At 48.1% G+C, this 24,715-nt stretch overlaps 1 protein-coding gene across 5 annotated transcripts in view; it reads left to right on the top strand.

Annotated features, from left to right (window-relative positions):
* The window catches only part of PFKFB3 (6-phosphofructo-2-kinase/fructose-2,6-biphosphatase 3), an 81,269-nt gene extending 64,044 nt beyond the window's left edge, over positions 1-17,225 (top strand). For 2 of the 5 annotated variants that reach the window (XM_019543754.1, XM_019543751.1), the window contains exons 4-17: positions 95-161; positions 810-884; positions 1,308-1,364; positions 3,165-3,289; positions 4,173-4,380; positions 4,627-4,773; positions 5,443-5,547; positions 6,248-6,377; positions 6,878-6,940; positions 7,181-7,245; positions 8,925-9,098; positions 10,353-10,375; positions 13,018-13,068; positions 14,237-17,225. In XM_019543754.1, coding sequence (XP_019399299.1) covers positions 95-161; positions 810-884; positions 1,308-1,364; positions 3,165-3,289; positions 4,173-4,380; positions 4,627-4,773; positions 5,443-5,547; positions 6,248-6,377; positions 6,878-6,940; positions 7,181-7,245; positions 8,925-9,098; positions 10,353-10,375; positions 13,018-13,068; positions 14,237-14,243 — 1,297 coding nt within the window. In that variant the 3' untranslated portion in view covers positions 14,244-17,225. The remainder of the gene's footprint in view (positions 1-94; positions 162-809; positions 885-1,307; positions 1,365-3,164; positions 3,290-4,172; positions 4,381-4,626; positions 4,774-5,442; positions 5,548-6,247; positions 6,378-6,877; positions 6,941-7,180; positions 7,246-8,924; positions 9,099-10,352; positions 10,376-13,017; positions 13,069-14,236) is intronic. The other 3 variants (XM_019543753.1, XM_019543752.1, XM_019543756.1) reach the window with 3 other exon arrangements.
* The last annotated feature ends 7,490 nt before the right edge of the window (positions 17,226-24,715 follow it).

Below are 24,715 nucleotides of genomic sequence, written 5' to 3'. Positions count from 1 at the left end.
GGAAATTCAGAGGCCTTAGAACATTGAGTCCCCAGAGCCCGTGCGGCGGCTTTCATAAGCACCTCCGGTTAATTGAGAAACTTTCTTCTTGCAGACAATGTGCCTTAGCTGCCTTGAGAGATGTCAAATCGTACCTGTCAGAGGAGGGTGGCCAGATTGCGGTAAGTTCAGAGGGGTATTGCAGTGGACTGGAGAGTGCCATCTCCCTGCTTCAAAATCTTCCCCAGAAAGTGCAGACAGAGACCAGCTCTTGCTGAAACTCTCCTGCGGCATCCTATTTGCTGTGGGTCAGGCCCTCAAGACAGAGGTGTCGCCATGATTATAGCAAGACTCCAGATTGCAGCTTCTTATGGTCATCATAGTCCCCAGTGCCTCTCAGTTATCCTCATGAATGCCACATCTTCTTTAAACAGAGGGGGAGAAACTTGAGGCACAGAAAAAGTGACTTCCCTAAGTCCACGTTGAAAGCTTGGGATAAAACCCAGGTGTCCAGATTCATAACCAGCAGTGTCCCCACTCCACCATTTTGAATGCTTTATTCTTGACTGAATTCATCCGAACCCATAGCGTCTCTCCACCCTTCGTCTCCCTTCTAGACATTTACTTGCATATTTCTGATCTTTAAAACACAAAGGAGTTGGGTGGAAACACTGTGTTGGCCAAAGAATGAGTTTTCCCTTCGAGCCAAAGTTACTTGAGTTTTTTTGAGTCTAACGCCTGCTGATATTGTGTCAGGATAGGGCTGCGCTCCCTAAGAGGTATGTTAATGTCTTCAGAAGGTGACTTCTCTCTGGATGCTTTTTTTAAAGGTTTTTGATGCCACCAATACAACAAAGGAGAGAAGAGGAATGATTTTAAACTTTGCCAAAGAGAATAGATTCAAGGTCAGTATGTGTCAGACTCGTTTCTTGCACGAATGCATGGTCCCATTATCATACTAGCTGAGTACTGCCATACTACCGTACTCACTTCTTTATTCTAAGAACACCCACGGGAGGTAGACAGGGGGCATTAGCCCCATTTTACAGGTAGGAAACCAAGCTGAAGTGACTTGCCCAAGATTGGGGAACTCTGTGGTGGAAAAAGGAATTATACCCAGTTCTGCTGAGTCTCAGGGTAGTTATAAAATTCCCACACTGCCAAGATCCCTAGCCAGGAGGGGTAGAGATGAGGTAGCGAGGAGGGAAACACATGTAGTTCTGAAACCTTCTTCACACCGACTTGCATGGGCTGGTGGGAACAGGGCTGGATGTGATACACTTCACATGTTTCATCTGTCCTCAACTGGCTTTTGTTTTGCCTTCTAGGTGTTCTTCATCGAATCCGTTTGCAACGACCCCACAGTGGTTGCCACGAATGTCATGGTAAGAATAGAAAGCTGCTGCTTTCTTGTTAAAATCAGAATTCGCACAGGTTTACCCCTGCCCCAGCCAGCACTCAGCTTATTCATTCAGCAGTGCCATGCCAGGTTATACCGGCTGATGATTTACAATCTGTCTGGGGAGATATTTTCACGTAGTTCTGACTGAAGTGGCAACACAGAGATATCAGCATAGAGCAGATGCGTTCAGTCTCTTCAGAGCTCTGCATATCCTTATACTTTTAATGCAGTAAATGTAATAATGGGTAACAAGTGCATATATGTCATGCATGCATGATTTAAGAGCCTAAAAATCTCACTGGCATACCCTGACACTCAAGTCCCCAGGCAACCATGGTGCCTTTGAAAACATCACTCATGTGCATCTGTTGTAAAAGCATCCCCACAAGGCTTATTTCCTCATCACTATGCAACTTTCTTGACAAAAAGGTGTACTTTGTCTTATAGCTCCTCGATCATATGAGGAGACCTGTTGGCTGTTAGTCGTCAGAGCTGATAGGTACATCTTGATTTACCTGTACATTTCACTATAATGCACTTTCCTCCATCTGGCACTGTTCCAGTCTTATCAAAACTTTCCCAGTGCAGTGTCTGGAATGGCACTGGCTTGGCAGGGTGCCTTAAGTTCAATAGATGTTGGTTCCTTGGGCAGGTTTTCTAGCAGTGCTGGGGTTTCCGGTATAGCTGCGTCCTGTGTTAGTGTCTTGCACCTTTTACCCCTTTGTATAGCACTTCCTTACTAGTGCCGTTTAAACTAGTTAATGATTAAGGGTCTGGGAGGCATGACTTATGAGGGAAGGCCGAAAGAACTAGGGTTATTTGGTCTGGAGAAGAGAAGACTGAGGTGAAGATTTGGTAACAGTCTTCAAATACTTGAAAGGTGATTGTAGAGAAGATGGAGATGAACTTTTCCCTGGGGCTACAGGGGACAGGACTTAGGACTAATGTGCAGGGGTTGGAAATCAGGAGGTACTTAGGCTACCTAGAGAAACCGTGGAATCTCCACCTTGGGAGTTTTCAAGAGCAGGTTGGATAGGCACTTTGTCCCGGATGAAGGCATCCAAGCCCTCTTGCTTTGAGCCTGGGAGGATGACCGGATGAGGTTCCTTCCTACCCTACTTTCCTATAATGTTATGAAACACATGGCTTTGAGTTGCATGTGAGGCTGCACTTGGATAGCATGCAGGAGGGTGCATCTCGCTACTTTTCTACAAGTGCAGCTCCCAGTGATTTCATGGGGGAAGGTAGTGTTTGGATCCCAGAGCCAGACCTTGAAAAAAATAGCTATAAGAAAACCCCTAGTTAGATAATCTCCAAGTTAGATAATACCTTAATGGAGCCAAAACTAAATCTGGATACATACAGCTTTCCTTTGTGCAGGATGTTGAACAGATGGTTTCTAGATGCTACACAAGGAGACAAAGCAGAGCCATAACAAAAGGCCCCAATCCTGCGTATGCGCTTAACTCGCATGAGTTATTCCATTGCTTTTGATGTCACTTGTAAAGTTATTAGTGTGTGGAAATGTCTTTAGGGAGCAGGACTTTGACATGATTGCTGCCAGCCATTTACATTGATCTTCTCCTCCCCCTCTTCCCTCCCTGGCATTATCTTTTATAACTGCCAAATGCCAACTGTGAATGACCCAGCCAGTGACTCTAGGAATAACTTTGATACCCGATATTGAAACAATCTGATTATTCTAAATCTGTAGCCTGGTTGGAGACTGTCTGCACTGAAAGCTTTCTAAAGACTTATTAATTTGCTTTCTCTATTGCTGCAGGAAGTTAAATTATCCAGCCCAGATTACAGGGACTGTAACTCAACTGATGCCATGGAGGACTTTATGAAGAGAATCAATTGTTACCAGTCCAGCTACCAGCCACTTGACCCAGATGACTATGACCGGTAAGAAGCTTTGCTGACTTCTAAATAGGCTTCTTTTAAAGGCCTTTTGTCCTCAGAGAAAAGAGTAATAAAGAGCTCAGTTGGAAGAGGTGAATGTGCTAGAATAAAATTTGTGCAAGTCTCCATTCCTCACTGTAAATTCAACCTCATTTTTGAGGACTGAGAAGGTCTGACTTTTCACTGCCTTTTGCGAAGCATCGTGCTGGTTTCTTGAGACTTTTCTGCCTATGTTTGCAGACTGCAGAGCTTCAGCACCGCAGCGGAGCTTTTGGGTGCTTCTCTGAACCTTATGACACTATTGTATTGAAGGTGTCTATGGATGGGATAGGGACAGGGTCCTGAAACTGGGTCGCCAACTCCCCAGCTAGCACATCCTCTCACCAGAACCTTGCCACCCTACGTGACTCCAGATACGGTCTTTCCTTGCCTGCAGGGTTGCAGTTTTTACCTTCTGTGCTTGTTCACAAGTCAGTCCTGGGTCCTGTGACATCCAGTCTGGGGACTGGGCAGCCTGCCCTCTGACCCTTCAGAAGTACTGTGGTCACTAGCCATGAGCTCTAGGCCTCAGCTGTCTCCAGCTTTGGGAACCACATGAAGGAATGCTGCCTCATTCCCAATCTCGTAGCACTAAAAAAGAGATTAAATTGATCCATGATTTAGGTAGAGAGCACAATCCACTGCAAGGCATGTGGAGATTAAAATCACTACTCCACTGACACTACCTAGGTAAAGGGGGAAGTCATGACATCTCTCTCAACAGCAGATCCCTTTAACACTGGGATTATATCCTGACCGAGATGTTTCACAAGCCAGGCTCTGAGATTTTGTTTGTGGAATTGTCCCCAGTTCATGTCACCGCTGATCTTTGCCATGATTTCCATAGGGATCTCTCTCTGATCAAAGTGATCGACGTGGGGCGGAGGTTCCTCGTGAACAGGGTCCAGGATCACATCCAGAGCAGAATCGTCTACTACTTAATGAACATCCACGTCCAGCCCCGCACCATTTACCTCTGCCGACATGGCGAGAGTGAATTCAACCTCAAGGGGCAGATAGGGGGTGACTCGGGTCTCTCCAACAGGGGCAAGAAGGTAAGGGGAAAAATCCCTCTTGTGTTTGGGGAAGTGGGTGTAACTTGACTAGGCGCATGGGCTGTGTACTATGCTGTGCATGAGACGTGCTGCCTGTGCTGTCTGGGTGGGTCTTGGTGCGGCATATGTGTCCTTTTCTGAAAGCAGCAGACCTTCTGGTATATACACAAGCACTTGTGAATCTGGCAGCAGATGGGGAAGACAGGATGCAGATCACTAACCCCTCTCTTGTTCTACCTCCTACAGTTTTCCATTGCACTGAAAAAATTTGTTGAGGAGCAGAACCTGAAGGACCTCAAAGTCTGGACCAGCCAGATGAAAAGGACAATCCAAACAGCAGAAGCCCTCAAATTGCCCTATGAGCAGTGGAAGGCACTCAATGAAATCGATGCGGTGAGCATCTTAATTGCCTTACTTGAGACTAATTCCCACTGTCCATGGGTTAAAGCATCAGCCTTTTGCCTCTTCCCAAATGTGGTGATGGAGTCACTTCCCCAGTCTAATGCATCATTGCTTGCTTTGGAGAGGCTGTTTATGTCCATGAGAGCCTTAGCTGCAAGAGCAGAGGAGGAGGAGGACTGAAGTACCCAGGTAGCACTGGGATGGGGAAGCTGACTCAGTGCCCGGCTCTGGACGGTGCTGATGCTGAGCTTTCACAAGCAGTGAAATTTCACATGCCTGGAATGGCAAGGAAGCAGAAAGATGGAATATTGTCTCCCAGTCTGGTTTTGAAGGGTGAACGCCATTCTCAGGTTAAATCGAGCAGAAGTGCTGGAGCCACATGCTTCCTGGCTTCTCCTTCTTTGCCCCTGATCTTGGCTCTGGATTACATGGAAGCTGCCAAAGTGCTCAGTAACTTTTAGCCTCAGACCTACCAGGTTAAAACTGCTGCAACCCAGTGCCACTGCAGAGCCAATTACTTAGATCACCAAAGTGCTAGTTTTGCTCTTCAGGCTGGAACAGTGTTTGTTTTAAAGCCCCTTGGCACCTGCTGTAACAGGAACCTGCAGCTCTCTTGTATAGAGTTCAGTAAATAACTCCAGTGGCATCTTGTTTGTTCAGGGTGTATGCGAAGAGATGACTTATGAAGAAATCAAGGAACAGTATCCAGAAGAATTTGCTTTGCGGGATCAGGACAAATATTACTACCGCTACCCTTCTGGAGAGGTAGGTCTGTAGGAAACCCTCCCAGACTTGATGGAGATGGAAGAAAAGTCATTAGAATCCAGCTGTATAGCGAACCTGAACATCTTTCATAGGGAAGGAGTTTGCTTTACTTCCCTTCTCTAGTTCCCTCTCTGGCCAAGCGGCTGGGAGAATGAGCTGGTCAGGCATTTTTGGGGAGCGATATATCAGTCGGTGCGAGCGTTGAGTTCATTTGGCTTATTTATGGAGAAGGGACCAATAAGCATGAGCCAAATAAACTCCTGGGGAACACACAGTCTTTGTTGGTACTCAGGCTTACTTCACACGCATAGTTATTTCTCATGGATGACTGATGCTAAACCTGGGTTTCTAAAATTCTCACTAGACGCCACTCTTGGTTTTGCCTGAGCGGAAGAGTCCTTGGAGATCTGTCAGATGATTCAGGCCTCCAGAGCTTAAAATGTCTCATGAGAAAGCAAACTTCAGACGTAGTGATTCATTATGCTTAACAAACCCTTCGTGTTTGCATTGCCAATGCAGAATGTTGTTAGTTGCCTAGTCACAAGAAGCAGCCCAGACTTTAAGAGGTCTGCGGAAGAGAAGCGTAGCTTGGTCTAAATTAGGATCCCTGCTGGCAAACCAAAATGAAGACTGTTTTTGAGTCCTGAGAGACCTGGGCTCTGCCCTCTGTGTTTATCTCCAGTATCTCTCTCTTTTGCAGTCCTACCAAGATCTAGTGCAGCGCCTGGAACCGGTCATCATGGAGCTGGAGAGGCAGGAGAACGTCCTAGTGATCTGTCACCAGGCAGTGATGCGGTGTCTCCTGGCTTACTTCCTAGACAAGAGCGCAGGTACGTTGCTCCTGGGAAAGGGGATGGGGTCCTTTGCAGCAGCTCTTATAAACCGATTGGAAGAAAATAGCATGTCCTGTGGCCCTGACCCTGCAGACACTCAGTGTTTTTAAACGGCTTTATCACCTGAATCCCGGCTATGTCCTGGGATGAGCAGTTCAGCCCACCAGCTGCCGGCCTCTAGTCCAGCCTGTGGGCTGCTGCAGTGTTATTCCCCCAAGTTTGCTTTGAGAGACTAATGGTCCCCCCCCACCGCATTGTTGAGGAGAGATGCTTGGCCTCTCAGTCAGATCCTGCCAACATGGGATGCTGGGCTGGCTGCAGAGCGCAGCCCCAGCCAGGCGCAGGCTTTGTCTGTGCAGACATGGCTGAGGCAGCGTTCCAGTTTGCATGAAGGGAAGAGCTGCCCTGCCAGCCCCTGCAGCTGAGGCATAGCTCAGCCCCTTGGAAAATGGATTATGTTGCCCATCCCATTGATAACCCACCTGTTGTTTCTGCAGCTGAAATGCCCTACCTGAAATGTCCCCTCCACACTGTGCTGAAGCTGACCCCCGTGGCCTATGGTAAGTGACCCACACTTCCTTGACACATCGGCTCGAACATTTCAGCGAAGCATTTACTGGTGGTTGCATCCTGTTTAAAAATTAAGCTGGAAGCCCCAGTGGGGAAGCAGGACCTGCACCTTTGAGTGTGCACAGTGCCGGTCTGATCCTGGCGGGGGTGGTTGGGCCCAAGTATCATACCAACCCTACCAGAACTCGTGTTGGCCACCTCTTCATTTGTTGTTTTCCTCCCCTCTCCAGGCTGCCGGGTTGAGTCCATCTGTCTGAACGTTGAAGCAGTGAACACTCACAGAGAACGGTCAGAGGTGAGTGGCGCTTTCGCTTCCCTCCCTCCCTCTCCTAATGCTAGCTGGCAACAAGGACCTCTGGAGAGGTTGCAGAGGGGTGGGGGAGTCATTTAGTGGGCACTTGTGCTGCGAAGAGCAGGAACAGTAAGCAGCATGGTGCTCTGAATGTTGGAAAAGACGGGTTGTCACATCCACTGCGAACACTTTCCCCAGATCCTTAACCAAAGCCCAGTGAGGCCAATGAAAAGTTTCTCCTTGGGCCATAATGATATCTAGCTTTTTCACAGAACTTTTCAAAGTGCTTTGCAAGGCTGATGGTATCCTACCCCTGAGGAACAGGGAGAGGCATTGACTTCTGGAAATGTCAATTCTGTCTTTACCAGTCTTGGAGATTTCTAGCCAGTGCTGGACCTCCTCTTTGGTCTTTGGATCACCCCTGAATGACTGTAATGGAAACTGAAGCAGGCAGATTGCCGAGGCCAGCAGCGCAAGTGATAAAAGCAAGAGGAGAAGGAGGCAGGGAATGACCACAACAGTTTCGTAGTCGGGGATGGGTTCGTTGGGCCAGAGGATGTTAGAGGAATGGGATTATCTCCTCATGGGGGAGACTAGTTTATCTGGTGTTGTGCTCTTGGGCCTGGTAAGCCAAACAGATTTAAGTCCAGCCATTGTTTGGATGGGAGACTCCCTTCTTCCCCGCCCCCTGCAAAATATATATATGTAGGTGCTACAGGAAGTAGTGCTGGTTATTGAATAGACGGCACACTTCCTCTGGGTTGGTACCAAAGGCGGCGTGCTCAGGCTTGGTGGTTTGGGATCTTCTGGGTGAGACATATACTTCAGTCTGCAGCTAGTTAATATATCCCATCCTACTCTTTAGTAGTGGCAGTCTTAGCCCACCTGGGCTGGTGAGACCGTCTCTTTGAGTTGCCCACTTGGGGTGGCTTTTCCTTTCTTCTTCACTCTCCGGCTGACACCAGATACAGCGTTGTCAGATGTCAGCCTTCTCCTAGATGCAGCTGCACAGCCTGCAGCGCATGAAGCCATTCCTCTTCGTGTAGCTTATGCCAAGTGCTTTTGAGTCCTCTGAAAGCTGCTGCAGGAAACTCCACAGCTAGACTTGCAGTGAGACGCTAAAGCTTAGGCCAGTGCATAGTGCTCGGGTTGGGCTCCTGGTAGCTGCCCTGCTATTTCACACCAGGGAGCACAAGCCTCTCGCTGTTGTGCTTCACTGGCTGCTCTAATTGCTGAATGTTTCTCTGTAGCTAGATGAGTTCGTTCTGTTCCTCTTGGTTTTTATGCTCCCTGCTCACCTAACTCCTTGGGGCAAAAGAAGAAACTTTGAAAAGGAGACTGAAGGGCTTTCTTCTTCACTCTGACCTACACTATATAGTCCTCATCCTTTCCAGCTGTTGCCTTTTTTTGTGTGTGCGCCCATAAAATGAGGGGAAGATAGCAGGGGGGAGGGAATCTCCCTTTGCAATGCAGGGTAGTTTGTCTTTTTAATTCTCTTTAGACAGTCTCTCCTATTCTCTACGCTTATTTTTGGTGACCAGAGATACAAATGCATCAACTGAGAGCTTTGTTTGTAGTCGCTGTTAATCGGGGGCGGGGAGGAAGAGAGGGCAATTTTTAAAATGGCTTTTTTCGTAACTGTCGCCTTCTTCCTTTTTTGTCTTTGTCTCGCTTTAATTTAGGAAGCAAAGAAGGGACCTAACCCGCTCATGAGACGCAATAGTGTTACCCCTCTAGCAAGCCCAGAACCTACCAAAAAACCTCGCATCAACAGCTTTGAGGAGCATGTGGCTTCTTCTTCTGCCGCCCTGCCAGTCTGTATGCCCCAGGAGGTGCCCACCCAGCTGCCTGGACAAGTTAGTTGAATTCTTTTCCTTGGTGTTGGTGTTGGTGGTGTCGTCGTCCTTGTGTTGCTTCTAAATATAGGGACTGGTCTTTGTGATTGGAAAAAAGTAGCTCATAGCAGCACAATAGTGTGCCATCTACTGCTGTCCCTTGCATTTAAAATCATCCACTGAACAAGGGTTGTCAAACGCCTTGCGTTACTTAGCCTTTGTATAGTTTAGAAAGCTCCAGGCCGAAGGGAGCAGCTGTGTTGGTCGACACTCATGTTCCTCTCCTGCCCTGTCTTGAATCTCAGTCACTGGACATCCACCGCGATGCAGAAGCCTAGGGCTAGCTTGTCCACCCCTGTCTAGATCATCCATTTAAACTCTCCCATCCTTCCTCCTCTGGGCTCCCGCTGTTCCTTTATATGGCAAGAATTTAACTGTAGGTATTGCAATAAAGAAATAATTCTTGACACCATCCTCTTGCTATAACTGCTTCCCTACTCTCCCTATGTTTAAAATAAAAACAGTCTAGGTAAGAGTAAGGCAATGACATGACCTGAATTGCCATTTCAAGCAGAGCCCAGCTGAGGCTGATTTTTTTTTTTTTTTTTTTTGAACTGGCTTTGACTATAATTATGTTGCCGCCTGGCAAGAATTAGCTGCTGGACTGGGTTATTGAAAGCCCTGGGGCACTTCTGGAGTGGGCAGGAGAGCCTTGAAGCGCTCCTCCAGGGACGTTTCTTGATTCCCCTCCACCCCTTAATAATAGAAACTCCTCTGAGTCGTCTCCTTCAACCCTGTGAAATTCTGGCCAAGTGCCCTATACAGGCCTTTTAAAGACCACCTCAATTATACATGAGCTTCTCCCTTCTGTTCCTGAGACGGGACAGGTGGTAGGCTTATACGAGTGCCTAGCCATGCTTCCTTTCCCCTTTGGTCCATGTTAACTTCTTTGTGTCCTCTCCTCTGTCTTATAGGTCAACCCTAGAAGTAGCTTTAGGAAAGGCAGCACGCTCATGCTCTTCTGAACTGGCATGAACGGCTGGCGGTCCTGTCTGGTGGCTGCTTCGTATTAACACTTAGTTCTCAACTAGTGCTAGCAGGGGTGCTAATGGCGCTTCCAGCTGTGGGAGTCCTTTATGCTAGCGATCCAGCTGATTAGGATCCGAATTGTTCTTTGTTTCGTTGCCTCTTGCTGACTTCAGGTGACCCCCTCCCTCCTCGCACTGCATTACTGACGCTTCTCTTTCCATTCTCTTTCTCTCTCTTTCCCTACAGCCTTTACTAGGGAAGGCATGTCTGTAAGTATCTTCTCATGAGTTTCCCCCTCCCTCTTTCTGTACCTCTTTCAATCCCACTGGCTATCTTGCTGTTGGGGGTTGTGAAAGTAGACAGAGATGCAAACTTTAATTCTGTGGTTTCTGAGTTGTTCTTTTCACGGGGGGAATTTCTGTATCTTGCCGCTGCCCTGGTACTGTTTGTTCAGGTGCACGAACGTCTTGCATTAAACCTCCATAGTCCGTCCTCTGTTGAGATGAGAAGCATGCCTTTTGCCTCCTAATCTCTCCCTCCCTCGCTTGCTCTTTTTCCAACTGTTTGGTCAATGGGATTGCAGCCTGCTAAGGTTTCTCATCTGTATTTGCACCTCCTACTGTAAACCTGGTTTGTCCTTCCTGTTGGCTGTGTGGCTTATTGTGGACAGTTTGGCATCTAACTAGATTGAGGAAAAAGGGGTATCTTTCTAGCTAGAAGGTGATGCAGATTATCTGCTTCAGCCATCCGTTGGGGGAGTATTGTCTATTGGGAGCTAGACATCCTGGTTGAAGAGCTGTATGCTTAGCCCATGGAGATGCTTCCCAAAACTAGTTTTTTGGCTCCTTTTTAGAGAGTGATGGGTGGAAGGGGTTGGACCCAAGAGGCTTCCTGGGAAGGCTTTATAAAAAGTGACCTACTTCAGGTCACTCCAGCACTCTACATCCTGTGTCCCAAGGAAGAGTGGTTGAAGTTGGACCGATTGCCATCAGGTCCTGGTGTCCGTCCACTTGGGAACGAAGGTTTTTTGGGCACAGTGCATCCAAGTTGGCTTGGAATATTGTATAGCCAAGACCATGTCACTTGCAGGTGTTTATACCTGAGCATGTAACCATTGTCCCTACGTCCTGCAGTAGCCCTGGCTGTGAGTGCTCTGAATTGTTGCTGGAGGATCCCTAGTTATTAAATTAAATAAGGACAAAGCCAGTTCAGTGTGAAAGGGAAGCTTCCTTGTTTTACCAGTGTCAGATTTCTGGCTCAAAGAAACAGCAGGAGCATAAGCTGTGCTCCTGTTTCTTCTTTAAGACTCTTGGGTTGTCTAGATCTGGTGCAGAATAACAATAGTGAAGTAGTCAGCAGGCACCTAATTGGCACACGTTGGTTGTAGGTAACCAGGGAACAGGCACCACGTGATGGCACGCGGGGATCGGCTTGCTCTCCGAAGCACAGTCTGGATCAGGCCGATACGCAGCTCTGCCCTTATTTGTTTTGCGGGCTAAAGATGCCAGGATTTGCTGTTAGCTGAGGCAGCACGCAGCCGCTGCAGCATACCGATTGAACTTCATTTTAATTCTTCCCATCTCCTCCTCACCTTGTGACCGGTTTGGAAAGGCGGCCTGACTAACAGCTTCTGTATTTGGAGGGCAGGTGGGAACGGGTCAGATCAGTGAGAGGTCAGAAAAAGTCATGTCTGGGTCTTGTTTTTGGGGGTGCTTAGGTCTTGCATTAAAGGCTGAGCATAGGAGCCTTCCTCTTTTTTTTTTTTTTTTTTATGTTGGATCTGTTTGGCATGGCATGCATGGCTGCTCTTTTGCTGTCCTCACCGTTTGTGGGCACTGGGTCTGTAAGAAAACATATTCCTGGAACAGAGAGACCTTTAGCTGTGCGACACTGGCCGAGCCTCACATAATTGTTCCCTCCAGGGCAGAGGGTTTCAGCCCTTTGGAGACAGCTGCGTCAGGTTGCCAGGCAAAAAAACTCGGAGGACCAGCTGGCTCAATAAAGTTCCCATGGCCTTCCCCAGCTCTTGAGACTTAAAATTTAGGGCAGCCCAGACTACTATGGTTTGGAGCTTGGCCGGGTGGTGGCATTTACAGATATCTAGCTCAGATGCTTATTGCTGAAGGTAGATGAGACGGATGATCCTGCCTTGAGCAGTGGTTGGATATGAGATCCGCTCTTGATTCTAAAATATCCTGGTCAAATACAAGGGGAAGCCTTGAGTGTCTAAGCTAATGTCACGTGCATGTTCTTTGAGTCCTCTTAATGCCTGTGTTAGACTGCTATCTGCCTACCAATATATAACATGGATGCCTCTTGGTAGGCGTCTCCTGAGGATGTCCGTTTGCGCTGGAGCGTAAGAGCGTGTAATTATGGCTGCCCACCCTTTTTCGGACAGTAGTAACTCACTCCCTTACTTCCACCCATGAGCTCTAGTGTTTAAGGCAGATCCTGTGCTGATGCCACGTCGTATGTGCCATTGAAATCAATTCAACTCCTACCCTTCACAGCAGCTGAGGATCTAAAGAGTGGCCAACTTGCAAAGGCAAGAGTTGGGTAGTGGTTCCCAGACACTGACACTTCAAACTGAGTATGATAGGAAGGGTTTGGAGATGGTTCAATGGACAACAAGGTCACCTGGAAAACAGGCAGGAAATAAAATAAAAATGGGATGGCCATGTTCAGCCAGCAGCTCAGCAGGAAAAAGCCCAACAGTACTTTGAAAGTGCTCATGCATCAGAGAGCATGGGGGAAAAACAGCTGTTGCTTTTTTTTGTGGTTTTTTTACTCTAATGTCGCACATGAGATTGTGTGGGTTTCTTCTGCATTTACATGTTTTGAACCTAAATGCATGTTTTGGTAAGAAATCCAATTTAAAAAGTTTTCTCCCCTTCACTTTTCATGCTTAAAGACGAACTGTCTGTCACTTTCTCAAAGTTTTCTCTTTACTAACATTTCCAAGGTAAATGGCTTGATGCATGCTGTGGTTTTTTCCCCTGATCTGACCCCGTCTCATTAGATAAAAAGAGCATCTCAGCTCCCCCCCAACCCGCTTTTTGTTTTTTGCATTTGAGCCCATGTTATAAGCCCAATAAGAACTGTGATTTCTGTTAAGGGGTCCATGTGGCCATATAGATGAAGGGAAAAAAACCCCACCTTGTTGTCCTAAGAAACTCCCTAGTCTTTTCCTCCTTTTTTAATGTCCTCTGTGATGTTGTAAATGGGAAAAATGCTTCCAGTTGTGGGGAACCCTCAGCAACCCCCTGTGTCTAGCGGGTGCTGTTTTACCTTCTGATGCTCTCTCTGGTGTTCATGTGTTGTCACTGTTGTGTGTATGTAGTTGTGGAGACTTCCATTGTCCTTGTGATGTATTAGGAAGTGCCTTTTTATCGGACCCCAGTGTTCACTGGATGTCTTTGCAATAGTGGTTCTGAAGGGATGAGTCTGTAGCTGGGTGGCAGATGGACCCCAGAACAATGTGGGACCTTACTGCTAATAAATGGGGTGTGGCGGGAGGGTTTGCAAAGTTGGTCCTTCTCAGTCTGTAGTCCACCGTGCCATGGGCTAAGGGAAGCAGAGCCCCTGTGCTCAGCTGAAACAGCCAGTACATGCACACCTCCCTGTGCCATCTTGCAGACTGGCACCATAGGGTGGGTGGGTTGAAATACAAGTTATTACTGAGCATCCACGAATGTGCTTGTAGCCCTGGAGAAACAAAGATCCAGGGCCTAAGTTTTCACCCTCTTGGGCCTTATGGCCGTTTATGCTTTTGCAAAGTGGGCTGATCTGGAAGTATTATACACCCAGTGTGCATATAGCGTCAGGCTCTGCCCTGAGATCTTCCCAATTTCAATAAAGACAGGACACCCGTGAGACTGTGAGGGGCAAGGGGGAGGCATTGGCAGCGTATAACCAAACCCTCTGGGGTAGTCTTATTTTATATTAGCTGCTCCTTCAAGAGGCATTGCGTGATCTGCCTCCCTGCTGGGTGCTTTTGCACAGATCCCTTTATGTCAACTTTCTCTTGCCCAGTGTTTTTGCATGTTCAAAATGGTGCCATGTCTCTTGCTATCCTTAGTGTTTGGAGTCACAGGACCAATCTAACCCCGATTCCACTTCTCTCTTTGCAGAACATGAATAACTCTCAGAAGCAATCATGATTTCTTCCGGGGCAGTGAAAGCCGACAAGAGAAGCCAACTCCGCTCCATCATCATTTCTGAAGCTTGCTTGTATCATACTCCTCCATTCGACTCGAGGTCGACCTTTGGTTGCTTCTACCATAGCTGTTCATCTGCGAACTTGGACTTTCTTGAATGGGGGAGAGAGAGAATTTTGAAACGGGGGGGAAAAAGGTGGATTCAACATCAAATCCTTAGGCCATTTTGTGTTTCCTCTCTGGTGTTTGATCTACCGTAGCAAGCTGTACAGTGCTTCTAGTGCACAGAGTTTCCGAACTTTATTTTTGTTTGTAAGCGATGTGATCTCCTCGCAGGGATGACCATCTGGTACCGGCTCGTCTTGGGGTTGCGAGGGGGTACGCGGAAGTTGCAGGGGTAGCAGAGAAATATGGGGAGGACTTTTAAATCTTCTCTTCCATCGTATCAGGCTCCTGAGAGACTGGCAGTGGTCAGGAACCTGTGTGCATCCAGTCTCATTGATGTATGTGACCTGACTACAGAGAAGGCGGAGGCAGTGGTGCGAAATCTTTGGCTGTTGGAGCTGAATTTTGCAGCTGGTTTTAAGAAAAAAAGAAAAAAAAAATGGAGGAAAAAGAATACACTATCTGTATTACTATGAAAGGGATCTGCAGAGAATGTAAATCTGCTCCTGAAACCAAGTTAAGCTGCCTTTAGCATAAAACCCAGCTTCCCTGGTGCTAGCTTAGGAGGTGATTTTTGGCCACTGGCTGACTTGAAGTGGCACCTCAGCTTGTATTGTGGGAAGCCCTTGAATTTTTTTGTTGTTGCTGTTTTGAATTGAATTTGGGTTGTATGGGCGAGGGGTGGGGTGGGGTGGGGTGGGGACAGAGACTTACGTGATCGAAGAAGCGCGCGCTGTATTTATATTTCATTTGTAATCCATCTGCCTGCCCTCCCCTTCTTTAGATGGATTTTGGCCTGCATGTCTGCGGGACCAGGGCAGCCTTTTCAAAACTAGGTGTCCACACTAAGCTAGATGCATTTGCAGACACGTGAGTCTGAGGCGTACGGAGGCCTCTCCAAGAGAAGCAAGTTCTCTGAGGGAGGAATGCATGTGTAGATCTAGAAGAAGTCACAATAGGAGACACTCATTTCTTTTTTTAAAAATCTCTTGGTTTTTGCACTTTGTGTGGCAGGAGCATGATTTTATTTTTCTTCTTTTAGCAAATCCTGCCCTTGGCAGGTGAAGCCTAAATCCCCAGATCCTGTCTTGCATGTGCTGAAGAGCTAAGGCCACAAAGCAGTGGATAGGGACAGTATTAACAGGGTGGGGTGAGGTGTGAGCTACTAATTTTTTGTTTATAGAGCAGCTGTAGGAACTGGTGGGTGCCCAAGTGTTGTGTGTGCAAATCCCTTCTTGGCACACTGGTTAGGTTAAGGGGTTTAAGACCAAGGTGAACCACTACTATGTGATGGTGCAGAAATTTGTGTGCGTGTCTGTGTGTGCATGTATGTGTGTTTGGTTTTTTTCCCCACAGATGGGATTCCTTCCTCACGGCAGAAGCACCGGGGAGACTTTGTTTGAAGCAGTCCTAGCTTTCTCCCCTCCACCCAGGACATACATTTATTTTATTTTGTTTTGCTCACTCCTAGGCTTCAGTGGGAGCCTACCATGCGTCCTGTCCAGCATACAAGCGCGGAGCCAAAAAACAAAAAATCAGAGTAGAGCTCAAGCAATACTTCTTTGTCTTAATGTGCAACTAAATCATGTGCCGAAAGGATGCACTCTACAGTCCGTTAGCTAAGCGGGGGGGACCCTCAGCTGGGATAATGGGGTTGGGGCAACTTTTGTCCCTGTCTCTCTCTTTCCTTTTGTTCTTGCTTCCAGTAACAGCTAGTGATATTTCTGCAGATGGGAGCAGAGAGGCTCTGTTGGAAAGTGGCTACTTTTTTTTTTTGCTTAGGAAAGGCAAACCACAGTGCCTAATGCTTTAGCCTTGCACAGTGCAAATGCTTTGTATGTCTTCGAGCAGCACCAGCCAGAGGCCATCACCGGCTCTCTCCGCTCATATCTGACCATCGATGATATTGGTGACCTGCCTGTGCGAGGTCGTTCGCATATACACGTTCTTGTACAGACGAAGCGGAGAAGACACTTTTTTAAAATAGCCATGTTAAATGCAGAGTCCCCTTTCCGTGCGCGCGTGTGCATGTTTTAATGTCTGCCCTTTAAATTCACTGGGTTTTTTTAAGAGCCTTTTTTTTTTTTTTCTGAGGGCAAGTGACTTGTATCTTCTGAAACCACTTCCCTAGGAGCGTGACTGCTGCATTATCTCCCTATAGCAGGAGGAGACGAACGCAAACACGACGTCCACAGAGCCCTCCCCATTATCAATATACAGTAAACGTGATCTCCAAACAACATAAAATACTTTTGGGGTTTGTTTGTTGTTTTAACTGTTTTAATCTGGCTAGTCAGAAGGGAGATTTTATTTATGGCTTCAAATTAGCAGATGGATTCCCCCCCCCCCTTAGTGGTGGTGAGTTGAGCAAGATGCTGGAAGGAAGAGAAATTAGTTGTCACACTAGAAGCATGACAGCTGTCCTGATTTCTTGTAAAAAACGAACTATTGGGCAATGCCATCTAGAGTACAGGGGCGAGTGAGGAAAAAGAATTTGATGAACCACACCAATGACTTGTTTTCCTTTGTGATACTTGAATTTATTTTTTTTATGATTTTGATAGCAAAGTGGTGTTTATTTATTTAATGTATTCTGCAAAGCTTGGAGAGAAGGTTAGTTTTTGGGGAGGATTTTTTTTTTTTTTTTTAAATTTGTGGTATGTTAAATGTATTCTGTATATATGTCTGGAATAATTGCCTGAGACAAAAGCTGTGTCAGCTTAAAAACAGGGTATGCCTTTCAGAAATTTGTATATTTTGCAGTTGCCGGACCAATAAAATATCTTGTTGGAATAGAGACTTGGTATGGTTCTTTACTGGAAAACGCTGGTCTTATTTACCAGTTCCCATCTGTGCCTAATAGATGCTTCCTTGCATCTTAAAATCATAGGAAAGCAGGGCTGGAAGGGGTCTCTAGCAGAGAGTTGGGCTAGAAGACCTCTAGAGGCATGATCATCCTTATCCAAACCACCTGATACAAATCCTTGTTTAACTTATTACTGATGTTACATAATCAACCCCTCTGCACAACTACTAGCCCCCTAACCTGCCCCAGAGGTAAAGCAAGGGGGCAACAGTAGGCAATGTCCTGCTGCTACGGGGGCTGTTAAAATTCACTGGGGAGATCCAGGCATGTTTGCATTTCATACATATAGTCCAAATGCAAAATATGTCTTAAGCAGCGAAAGGTCATATCTAGACCTTACAAAGAAAAGTGAGCTCCCCAGGGTAGGCCTGAAGTCTAAGGGGTTCTACATGCTAGATTTGCCTGTGCTAGCCGGGATTAGCCACTGCCACTGAATTGCAGCCACTTCTGAGTCAGAGAGTAGCAAACCAGAGGTGTGTTGCACGATTGCGGGGCCAGTGGACACGTCCCTGAAGAAATTCTGCTCTCATGGAAAACTTGGGGGATCTTCAGCACCTAAACACTTCAAAACTCTCACACGTGGGTATCTACGGTTAGTCACCAGACAGATACTAAAACACCAAAAGATCATGGGTGATTTTTTTTTTTTTCCCCAAGACCTTGTATACGTCTGCAATCTCTAGTGAACTCTGGAACTCCATGAGATGCTTACTGTGCAACTAATTAATCTGCTCTGCAGTAAAACGTCACGTGCCTACATGTGCACCCCTATCAAGCTGGAGTAAACTGATTAATTCTGCATCAGGATAGTCATTGTAAATATGAGTTTTTAGCTTTTAGGTTTTTTTTTTTTTTTACTCTGTAGCAGTGGGTTTGCCACTTCGATTGGAGAAGGAGCGGGGGCGCGGCTCAGGCCCATGGTAGCCATCACCGAGGTGGTTGGGCCAGGTGGGAGAACTGTCCCCGGAATGGGGTCTCCTCCTGCCAAGTGTCCGCTTCCCACCCTCCCACCAGGGATTGGGGACTACATGCAGGTCAGTCCCCTAGGCAGCTCAAAAGCATCCCTGGAAGAAAACGGGAAGCACCAGGGAAGGCAGGAATAGGCAAGAGAATTGGCACCAGACCGGGAGCTCCCACCCTGAAGTGTCCGCTTTCCCACTCCCGACAGTCAGGCACAAAACTCAGGTTTGGCCCTTAGGTGCTGCACGGTTTTGCCCCGGATGTTTTTCTGACCAACCTTGTGGAACTAAAGATAGGCATTTAGGGCCCTGAAAACCATAGCTGGTAGCTAGGGCATGGGGGTGCTTCAGCCCTGCACTGGAGCACCCTTTGCAGCACAGTAAACCAGAGGACTCATGTTCAAACGACATGCCCAGGAGCAATAAACTCCAGAGTTTATTGCTTCGCATTAACTGCGTGGATAGATGGGCCCACAGTCCCTCAGTAAACTCCCCCGTCTTTTTTTTAACCTTAATGGCAAGGGACGGTGCAGCAGACACGTCCAGTAAAAAAAAAAGAGCTGGTAGGAGTAGTGCAAATAACGGCAGGATGCTTGGTGTACGTGACGGGAGACGGTCCTTTTGAGGAACTTGCTGTCTGGACAGATAGTCCCTTGTGCTTGAAGGCCGTAAGGAAACTGTAGATACAAAACTGTTACTGGAGCATGGTAAGTGATAACTCTGGGGTTAATGGAGCCACTATAGGGTCCTCATTTCTCAGCTGCTTAACTAGGGTTTGGGGTTGAATATTTATAGGGGGGACCGTGGAAGATGCCGAAATCAACTACACCTCGTGCACGGTAGGTCTTGGCATCACGTGGATTATTAGTCAAAATAGGGCAGGTATTTGTCTGAACTTCATTAAAATTCTTCCATCTGCTGCTTCTGCAAATGCAGATGAAGGGCTGGGATGTGGTTTTCATTGGAGACGGAAGTGTTGCCAGATCCTCAGCAACCAGAGATTGAACAACTGCAACGGTGTTCCCCCTGCCCCTTTCTGGGTGAAAATAGGGCAGATTTCAGATCCTACTCCTTGGCTTTCTGTGAAATGATTCTCTTTGGCACCTTGCACTCAGCTGTAGCTGCCTAACAGTGGGATGCTAGGCCGCTTAGGACCATCGCCAATGCATAAGAGCTACTTACATATTACCCGCCGAAGGGGCAGTTGAATATTCATAGCCCCGAGCAAACTTCACAGCTGGTTTCTATCTGCACAAAGTCCAGAGAGGCTTGCAGCCAGTTTGGTGCTGGCTTATCTCTAGCTCTCACCCCTGTGGCTGATGAAGCGTAGGCCCTCACGTGCCTTCAGCCTGGCCAGCTTCATAAAGGAGCTATTGCTGGTTGGGTCAATCCAGGTCAGCCCAGGCTCATCTCCTCCTCCTCTGGGCTAATGCAGTTCTTGCCCTCTTCTTTCTGAGCAGGCTGATCTGCCAGTCTGGCCTGCTTTGCCTTTAGTTGAAATAAATGAGCTGTTGCATATTTAACTGGTATTTTATGCAACCTGCTCCTCACCTCATGAGGCAGTCCAAACAAAACCACGTGTGCCCGCAGGCCTCGGACTGGCTTTTTAGATCCACCACAACACTGAGTCGCTTCCCCTGTAGCCCTGTCCTCATGCAGCATGGAGACGATGGATTTAGTCCCCCCATCCCCTGCTGCCTTCATGGACAGTGGTTGGGTCCCCCATATTGAACCTCCTTTGGGCATGGGTGGGATGGGTCTACTGCACTCTCCTCCTCCCCGTGGCACACACAGGGCACATCCATGCCACAGCATGTCTTGGCCAGGAAGGCCTCAAACACAATATACAGATTTGCTCCCCCGCACAGACCTCAAATGCAGAAATACGCTGGTGAGGACTTGCCAGAGTCCCGCTGTGGCTGTTTTCATGCAGGCCAGAAATGAATGCCTGAGAGCAGCTGCTTTGGGAGGTCCTGGAGTGGCCTCAGCCACGTATTTGTGCCATTAGTCCTGAGTGGCCTCATCCATTGCCTCACACATGCTCCAGATCATGGAGCTGCTGCAGAACGAACATGGCCTTCGTCTCCTGCAGGTTGAGTGCTGCATGGACATGCCAGTGATGTGCATGGGGCTGTTCCCACATTTCACAGCTCTTGTTTCAGACCCTGCTGCTACAACTATGCTCAGCTCCTTTTCTGCTGTTTTTTGCCTCTCCGAAGGGCAGTTCATCGTCTCAGTGAGACCCCTGCGTCTGATGTGATCACCCGATTTGAGGAGTGACAGGGGGTCTCATTGTCCTGCCTTGTACTTTCATCCAGGTCCACTTTGTCTCGCACAAGCTTCCCCCTCTTACAAGCTCATGCCATGGTTTCATAGAAGCACAGAAAATGAGGGGTGGAAGAGACCTCAGGAGGTCACATCTAGTCCAACCCCCTGCTCAAAGCAAGACTAGATCATCCCAGCCAAGGCTTTGTCTAGCTGGGTCTTAAAAGCCTCCAAAGATGGAGAGTCCACCACCTCTCTGGGTGACCTGTTCCAGTGTTTTACTACCCTCCTAGTGAGAAAATTCTTCCTAATATCCAACTTCAATCTCCCTTGCTGCAACTTGAGCCCATTGCTCCTTATTCTGTCTTCTGCACCACTGGGGACAGTCCAGCTCCATCCTCTTTCGAACCCCCTGCAGGGAGTTGAAGTCTGCTATTAAATCCTTCTCAATAGACTAAGTAAGCCCAGTTCCTTCAGTCTTTCCTCCATAAGTCATGTCCCCCAGACACCTAACCAATTTTGTCGTCCTTCACTGGACTCTCTCCAATGTGTCCACGTCCTTTCTGCAGTGGGGGGCCCAAAACTGGACCCAGTGCTCCAGATGCAGCCTCCCCAGTGCTGAACAGAGGGGAATAATCACTTCCCTGGACCTTCTGGCAACACTCCTACCAATGCAGCCCATATATATGTTGACCACCTTTCACAGAAGCAGGACATGGGCTGCCATGATCCCCCTGCTTTACCTGTGGCAGGTTAGGACGCTAGCCCTGTGTTGCGTCCAGGTTGATGGTAGGCTTATCTAGCGTTTAGGTCATGGTTGTATGGGATGGCTTGGATAGGGATGATCCTGCCTCAGGCAGGGGGTTGGACTAGATGACCTCTGGAGGTCTCTTCCAGCCCAACTTCTCTATGGTTGTAAGTCAATAGAGCCGTGACTCATATGAACTGAAGGGAGGCTTTGACCCCTGCCTCCCACCCCTGCACTGCCTCATCCCAGCTATGGCTGAAGATCTCTGGGCCAGTGGACCCTCCTCACCAATTTCCCCAAACAAGCACAGGGAGGAAGCAGGCCAGCTAGCTGTGATGGAGGGCACTAGACAGCCACTCCTGAATCCTAGACATGGATGGAAAATGGGACTACCCGTCAGGCTAATGAACAAACAGAGGTGGTGGAGATGCAGGTTTCTGGTCACCCATGTGGACACAATACAGCGTCTCTCCCTCCTTCCCCACTAATGAAGATCACCCTTCAGGTCACTGATGCAGAGCATCTCTGGAGAATAGGTTTCTTTCTCGGGTTAGTATCCAGATTTGGGTTGCTTCCCTGGGCTCTTCCAAAACCTGCGCAGATGGGTACTCTTACCCTGTTCCTGGGCTGGGTTGACAACATTTTAAGTAGTGGTTGCAAGTCCTGATGGTCTTTGGTTTCCATAATTCTTCTTGACATCATAGAGGAGTGAGAGCAAACAGCTCCGTCTTCAGTGCCCCATTGCAAAACCCACCGCCATTCTCGGGGCCGTACAGCTCTTTGAACCGTGCTGCAATAGCTTTACAGCCTGACTGATGGATCTGCTCTGGATTTACACTGACGATGAGTAACAGGAGTGCAACGTCTCACCCAACGCTTCTTGGGACAGGGCCCCAGCTGGCCCATCATCAGTGAAGTGTATTGAAGTGAGTGCCAATGTTCGTCAGTTCTGGTCTGGCCCCCAAACCCCATCCTCTGTCCCTGCGTGCATGGTGGAGGAGCACTGGCAGAAAAGGACACAGGAATGCTTTGCTGCTGCTTCTTCCTGCACCTGTCCCACAGATAAGGGAGGGATTGCAGCCTTCGGGCTGGGGCATCAGAGCCTTTTCCCTATCATGCTGTCTGCAATATGGGGCGTTTCAATGCCTACCCAGACCAAGCAGGCGGATGTGAACACTATCGCTCCTGTGTGCTCCCCAGAGCCAGCAACAGCACTAGCCACAACATATGTGCAGGCTGCCTCCCCTGTTTACCAGACAGGCCGGAGCTGTTCAGAAAGTCTTGATAACTTTGGCCTTGGGCTAGCTGGTCAAATAAAAACCTTTGCCTACGTTAGCATAATCCAGGGCAGGTCATTTTCCAAGGTCGCTTAGAAAACTTTCTTTCCCTGAGGTCTGTACTCCATCACTGCCCATGCTACGCTGATCTCAACCCAGCATCTTTCAAGCCAACATGGGGTAATTTGCCTACTGCAAGATAAAGAGAGCTACTTGGGAGGAAGTAGGGCCCTGATTTATTGTGTCCAGTAAGGAGATATTTGACTGACTTGACCCTGCAATGTGACTTTAGGGTAAAGGACAAAGTCTGCTACGTGCAGGCTACAATGATGAATGCAGGAGAGAGGGCTGGTAGCTGTGGTCTAATCTTGGCTATTCGGTAATAAAAGGTAGGAAGCCGATTGTTACGGATGTAAGGGGGCTGTTTTGGGGGAGCTTACTACACAGAGGCTTGCATTGTGGTCTGTCTCATCTCTGTATGAAGGGTGGAAGAGCCTCCTCTCTGGGGAGCAGACTCCTTGCAGCTCACCTTCTCCTACCCCAGCCCTTCAAGGTTTCACCATTGCATCTGTCATAACTGAGGGGGAGTCCTGAGTGTTGGGACCTGTCCAACCTACTCTTTAATTTAGGCCGGAGGAATGAGGCTGTGGATGCCTCGGGGCATGTCCAGCCCCCTCGGCAGGCATTCCTGGTTTCTAGAGACATTCCTGACAGTAAACTCACCCATCTGCAGAGCCTGAAAGGCATGTCATCCCAGCAGGCCGGCAAGAATACGGTAGAGATAATGTGGAGGGCCTTGCTCAGCGCAGTCGTCGCTGCGAACAACTCTTTCCATAAAGGTTGCCTCGACTCAGTGTCTTCACTGCTCAGCCTCTGCACAAGGAAAGCAGCAAGCGCACATTTGTGCCGATGGAAAGTCCTAGCTTGCTTCTTTTTTTTGTGAGCAATATAGGCCACACCGATGCAAAAGGAGACCTTCCTCCAGGCCAGATAGCTTTAAAGGTTACTCTTGACAAGAGCACTTCTCTTCACTTCTACTCTCCAGCCCTTGCCATTTCTACCAGTCTCTGCAGGCTGTTTTAGCAAAAAAAGGAGAAAGAAAGCAGGGGAACGTGGGGTTGCTACAAAAAAGGGAAGAAACCTTAAATGACTCAGCTCTGGGATGTCACAGGCGTTTCTCTAATATATGAAAAGGATTCAGTTAGACAGCTGGTCACACTTTAAAGTGAGGCAAATATGTGTTGCGTCGAGGTAAGATGTGCTAAAACCCTTCTCGTGTGTCTAGTTGCTGTAGGCTTGGGGTAAGCAGAGGGGATTTGGTGACTTCTGCAAAGAAAAAAGGCACAGGCTAAGCTTCACGCAAGGGACAAAGGGACTGAGAGTTTTGGGTGGCTGCTGGGTCACAGGGGATTTTTGTGATTGCATTTAAGCACCTGAAATCACAGGGAGAGGGCCTATGTTTCTGGTACTCAAGTTCTCTGGGCAACAAGGCAGATGGAAAGGGGCAACAAGGGAAGGCTCGCCTATTGGGGCAAGTCTCTCAGGCTGTGGTAGTGGCCGAACTGGAGGACCCATCAGCTAGGGTGGGTGAACCCATGGACGATACACTGGCCAACATATCATTTTCCCCTACAGGCAGGATGGACCAAAAGACGCACTAGGCCTTTTCCCCATCTCTGACCCCTCTGTGCATGCAGAAACAGCTGTTTGCAGGGAGGCAGTGCGGCCTGGCATTCAAAACACCTGGGTTTTACTCCCAGTCCTGCCTATTGGGTCAGCCTGGGCAAGCCCCTTCCCCTCTCTGTGCCTCACAGAATCACAGACGTCGGGTCGAAGGGACCTTGTAGATCTTCAAGTCCGACCCCCGGCCTGGGGGGGAGAAAAACTGGGCTCAGATGACTCCAGCCAGGTAGACATCAAGCCTTTTCTTAAAGACCCCCAGGGTAGGAGCCAGCACCACTTCCCTAGGAAGTTGGTCCCAGATCCTAGCCGCCCTGACTGTGAAGTAGTTCTTGCAGATGTCTAATCTAAACCTCCTCTCCAACAACTTGTGGCTGTTATTCCTTGTTATGCCGGGGGCACTAGGGGAAACAAGGTCTCTCTCAAACCCTTCTGGTCCCCCCATGTGAGTTTATAGACAGTCACCAGGTCCCCCCTCAGCCTTTGCTTGTG

The sequence above is a fragment of the Crocodylus porosus genome, unplaced genomic scaffold (assembly GCF_001723895.1).
Source record: "Crocodylus porosus isolate Cpor-Errol unplaced genomic scaffold, CroPor_comp1, whole genome shotgun sequence".
In the NCBI taxonomy this organism is placed as follows: Eukaryota; Metazoa; Chordata; order Crocodylia; family Crocodylidae; genus Crocodylus; species Crocodylus porosus.
The sequence above is the reverse complement of the archived record's forward strand: the minus strand, read 5'-3'. Positions and strand labels throughout refer to the sequence as shown.